Source organism: Beta vulgaris, chromosome 2, assembly GCF_026745355.1.
Source record: "Beta vulgaris subsp. vulgaris cultivar EL10 chromosome 2, EL10.2, whole genome shotgun sequence".
Classification (NCBI taxonomy): domain Eukaryota; kingdom Viridiplantae; phylum Streptophyta; class Magnoliopsida; order Caryophyllales; family Amaranthaceae; genus Beta; species Beta vulgaris.
In genome coordinates, this window is record NC_079203.1 from 23,058,692 (window position 1) to 23,063,676 (window position 4,985).

The 4,985-nt window shown below is 37.2% G+C and overlaps 2 protein-coding genes across 2 annotated transcripts; both read left to right on the forward strand.

The window, feature by feature from the left end:
* The first annotated feature begins 208 nt into the window (after positions 1-208).
* On the forward strand, positions 209-3,621 carry LOC125494758 (uncharacterized). Its single transcript, XM_057392917.1, has 5 exons — positions 209-390; positions 486-1,411; positions 1,568-1,954; positions 2,058-2,266; positions 2,905-3,621. The coding sequence occupies exons 1-5, from the start codon at positions 209-211 to the stop codon at positions 3,619-3,621; spliced, it is 2,421 nt and encodes an 806-aa protein (XP_057248900.1).
* Positions 3,622-3,629: 8 nt separating this feature from the next.
* LOC125494759 (uncharacterized) lies at positions 3,630-4,436 on the forward strand. Its single transcript, XM_048638548.1, has one exon. It carries the CDS (start codon positions 3,630-3,632, stop codon positions 4,434-4,436), a length of 807 nt encoding a protein of 268 aa, XP_048494505.1.
* The last annotated feature ends 549 nt before the right edge of the window (positions 4,437-4,985 follow it).

Consider the following 4,985-nt stretch of genomic DNA (forward strand, 5'->3'; position numbering starts at 1 on the left):
CAATGATGTGGTTCGAGGAAAGAGCAAAAAAACATATCAAAACTCAGAAGCCCAAGTTCTCACTTTGCTGTATGCAAGCAAAGTTGTGCTACCTTTACTACATCGCCCCCCACAACTCCTCAGTGACTTGCTTGAAGGAAAACATCCAAAAAGTAGGAACTTTATCGAGAACATACTACCATATAATATGATGCATTCGTTCATATCGATGGGAGGGAAGATACAAGCACCATCCACTCAAGGACGTGGACCATATAACTTTAAAATAGGTGGTCAGAATCATCATTTAATTGGTAGTTTGTTGCCGAATGAAGGCTCGCGTCCAAAGTTTTCTCAGCTATACATATATGACACAGAACATGAGATTGCTAATAGAAAGGCTGCTTATAGGTAAATTACAAAATATACTACCTTGCTTTACTAACTAAAGTTATATGAAAATATTTGCGTTAAAAATGTAACTATTTTTTCAATATTTATGCCAGTTCTAGAAATCCCGAAAATTTTGAAGATCCTCTAATTGCGCAATTACAAGATATGATAGATGAACACAATCCTCTTGCAAAGAATTTTAGGATGGCCAGAGATCGCTTTATTAGTGATTCATGTCAAAATGTTCGGTTACAGCGAATTGGCAGGAGGGATACTGATGGTAGGACATATAATTTACCAACAACATATGAGGTCGCTGCGTTAATAGTTGGAGACATTGATACTGCAGATAAAAGAGATATTATTATCGAAACACGAAATGGAAAATTAAAGCAAATTTCTGAACTCCGTCCTTCTTATCTACCTTTGCAGTATCCCCTTCTCTTTCCATATGGCGAGGATGGATATCGGGTGGATGTTTTCCATAGAGATAAAAATCCCCCTACTGGCAATTCAAAAAAAAGAGATAGACTTACTATGGGGGAGTGGTTTGCGTATCGGATGCAAGATCGTAAAAATGAGGCCCCCACCATACTACTTTCGCGGCGACTATGCCAGCAATTTTGCGTCAATGGATATACGATGATGGAAGCTAAACGATTGTCGTTCGTAAAGTATAACCAACAAAGTTTTAGAGCGGATAATGTAAAGAACCTAAGGGGAGAAACAGAACGAGGAGATACAGAAGGTGCATCTACCGGTAGTCGTGCTCTTATACCAGCCGCATTCACCGGAGGACATAGTTACATGAGGGAGAATCACCAAGATGCGATGGCTATTTGTAGGTGGTATGGCTTCCCAGATCTGTTTATAACCTTCACATGTAACCCAAAGTGGCCCGAGATCACACGGTTTGTATCGAAGAGGGGATTAAGACCTAAAGATAGACCGGATATTATATGTCGAGTGTTTAAGATGAAACTTGATCAGCTGGTCAAAGATTTAAAGGATAAAAACATCTTCGGCCGAGTACGAGCAGGTAATCAAATTGTTTGGTTCAAGAATATATGTACATATGAATGTGATATTATTGCAAGTGTTTGTACGTATATGTATTTATCAAACTTGAAACTTACGCTTCAAAAATATCCCATAACATGTTGTCTTAACATTTATCTAAATTTCAATCTTACAGTTGTGTACACCATTGAATTTCAAAAGCGTGGCTTGCCACACGCACACATACTTTTGTTCTTACATCGTGATGACAAGTTTCCTAATAGCGATGCAATAGACAAAATTATTTGTGTTGAGCTGCTAAACAAAGATAAAAATCCAGAGTTGTATGATGTTGTCACAGAGTTCATGATCCATGGTCCATGTGGTGCTTTGAACCATGATGCGCCATGTACCACGGAGAAGAAGTGCACAAGAAATTTCCCAAAAAGGTTCAATGAGAGAACAACTGTTGATGAAGATGGATATCCTGTTTACAGGAGAAGAGATAGTGGTGCAACCGTCGAAAAGAATGGCGTCATGCTCGACAATAGATTTGTCGTTCCTCATAATCCAGAGTTGTTGTGTAAGTATCGTGCCATATTAATGTAGAATGGTGTAACCAATCTAGATCGATCAAATATTTGTTTAAGTATATCAATAAGGGTATGATAGAGTCACGGCAACAGCATACCAGAACCGTCAAAACTCTGAAGATCCAAAGGAAATGGATGAAATCAAAATGTATTATGATTGTCGATACATATCCCCATGTGAAGCCATGTGGAGGAGTTTAGGTTTCACTATTCATTATAGAACCCCAACTGTCGAAAGGTTGAGTTTTCACTTGCGGGATGAGCAGACCGTGCTTTACACTGATGATGCTGATTTAGAATCCGTGCTCGAGAACTACTATTGAGGACAAATTTTTGTCATGGATGGAGTGTAACAAAAAATATGCTGAAGCAAGAGAACTAAGCTATGTTGAATTCCCTACAAAATTTGTATGGCAACAAGGTCCACGTGAATGGACACCTCGAAAAAAGGGATTTTGCATCGGAAGAATTTATCATGTGTCCCGAGGAGCAGGTGAAATATTCTATTTGCGGACATTGTTAAATTTTATGAAAGGTGCAACATGTTATGAAGACATACGCGTTGTTGATGGAATACAATATGCAACATTCAAAGAAGCATGTTATGCTAGAGGTTTGTTAGATGATGACAAGAGTATATTGATGCTATAATTGAAGCTGTTTTAGAGAATCTGGACAGTATCTCCGCAATCTTTTCTGCATGCTATTGTTATCATTTAGTTTGACAAAACCTGAGACTATTTGGGAAAAAAACTTGGCACCTTCTTTCCGACGATATTTTACATAGACAACGTAGACTTCTCCAAGACGCGGGTATATTTACTTATATATCACTTTATGTAATAAATGTGTATACTAAATTATCTTACAGAAATAACATAAATTTTTTCCTATCACACATTGTGTTCGTTTTGCATCATTACGTCTAAGTGATGAACAGTTGAAAAACTTTGCTTTGGCTGACATTGAAGCTAAGTTACAAAGTAATGGTAGCACCCTTCGTAAATTTACCGGAATGCCATTTCCAAATGACTTGATTGTATCAGATGGTCAAAATAAGCTCATTATGGATGAGCTTTCGTATGACCAAGAGCAATTACAAAAGGAGTTTCAAGATCTTTATGCTGGACTGACTGATGAGCCGCGTGGAATTTATAATGAGATCATATATGCTGTATTGCGCGGTAAAGGAAGCGTATTCTTTGTATATGGTTATGGAGGCACGGGAAAGACATACATGTGGAGATTATTATGTGCAGCATTAAGGCGTAAAGGGGAAATTGTTTTGCCAGTTGCATCAAGTGGAATCGCCTCTTTGTTGCTTCCATGTGGGAGAGCTGCGCACTCTAGATTTGGCCTACCACTAAATGTCGATGAGAACTCAACATGTCATGGCATTAAGCCTAGATCGGACTTGACAGGACTACTTATGAAGACAAAGCTTATCATTTGGGATGAAGCTCCCATGATGCATAAATATTGCTTTGAAGCTCTTGATAGAAGCTTAAAGGATGTTATGCAATCAATAAATCTAGCAAATCGTCATATCCCATTTGGTGGTAAGGTGGTTGTGTTCCCAAAGGTAGTAGACAAGATATTGTGTTTTCAGCAATCAATAGTTCTTATTTATGGGACTTTTATCGTGTGCTTAGATTGACGCAAAACATGCGTCTCAGAATAGGATCTGATAAGTCAAATCTGGAAGAAATTAGGGAGTTCTCTGAGTGGATTCTGAATATCGGAGACTGCAAAGTTGGTGAACCGAATGATGGTGTAGCCAATGTAGAAATTCCTCATGAAGCATTGGTATACAGAGGAGATGACCTTATTTCTGCAATAGTCGATAGCACATATCCTGATCTAGAAGATAACATCTGGGAAGCAAGTTATTTTCAAGAAAGAGCTATTCTTCCTCCAACTAATGAAATTGCTGACATGGTTAATGATCGTGTTTTGTCACGCTTACCAGGTGAAGAAAGAACGTACTTGAGTTCAGATGCAATTTCAATAGAGGAAGGGAATTTCGGAATACACGAGATGTATTCTACTGAATTTCTGAATACAATCAAGTGCGGCGGTTTGCCAAATCATAATATAACCTTGAAGGTAGGGAAACCAGTGATCCTACTACGGAATATTGATCAGACTTCTGGGCTTTGCAATGGTACTAGGTTAGTCGTGAAGCACCTTGGCAATCGAATTATTGAGGCAGCTGGTGTATCTGGTAGTAATGTTGGTGATAAAGTTTCTATTCCGAGGATGACACTTACCCCATCAGATGCAACAAAGTTTTCCATAAAATCTCAAAGAAGACAATTCCCATTGGTTGTTTGTTTTGCAATGACAATCAATAAAAGCCAAGGACAGTCCTTAGCGCACGTTGGTTTATATCTCCCCCGGCCAGTGTTCAGCCACGGACAATTGTATGTGGCTATTTCAAGAGTTACAAGCAAAAAGGATTTGAAATCTTGATCTGTGATAAAGATCGTGGTAACTCATCCGTTACAACCAAAGTGGTCTATAAGGAAGTTTTTCAAAATGTTTGAATTGTGTATATAATTGTAATTGACACCGTTTTTTATGTTTTGATAAAGAGAAAGTGTAACTGTTTATTTGTTCCTTTAATAATGTGTTGTGTATTCGATTTGATTTCAAGTTTTATTTTCACTCCCATTAATCAAAAATGTTATTGTCGCATTAATAATATTTTCGTCTATAAAATAATTTATAACATACCTAAAAGTATGGCCTCCCGTGCATTTTTGCACGGGTTAAAAACTAGTATAATATTATTCTTCTTCTTAATACTAATTCATGAACTAGTTTAATCTCCTTTCATGATACTTTCATATTAATAATAATTTTAATATAATCTCATAATTTTAATATAAGTTAGTGGAATATTAATGAATTTTTGTATAAACATAATAAAAAAAAACTCATTTTTTAAAGTAATCGTTTTTTCCATTCCGGATCAAGAAACCGGATTCCAAAATTTTGAGGATTGAGGACCGGTTCGGT

What these genes read in the sequence shown, in the direction of transcription:
- LOC125494759 (XM_048638548.1), top strand. Translation starts at nt 3,630, where the DNA reads ATGCGTCTCAGAATAGGATCTGATAAGTCAAATCTGGAAGAAATTAGG.
- LOC125494758 (XM_057392917.1), top strand. Translation starts at nt 209, where the DNA reads ATGGGAGGGAAGATACAAGCACCATCCACTCAAGGACGTGGACCATAT. An exon ending in CTTCGGCCGAGTACGAGCAG is followed by an intron (nt 1,412 to 1,567) that starts GTAATCAAATTG and finishes TCAATCTTACAG; the next exon opens with TTGTGTACACCATTGAATTT. An exon ending in ATGATGCTGATTTAGAATCC is followed by an intron (nt 2,267 to 2,904) that starts GTGCTCGAGAAC and finishes AGTGATGAACAG; the next exon opens with TTGAAAAACTTTGCTTTGGC.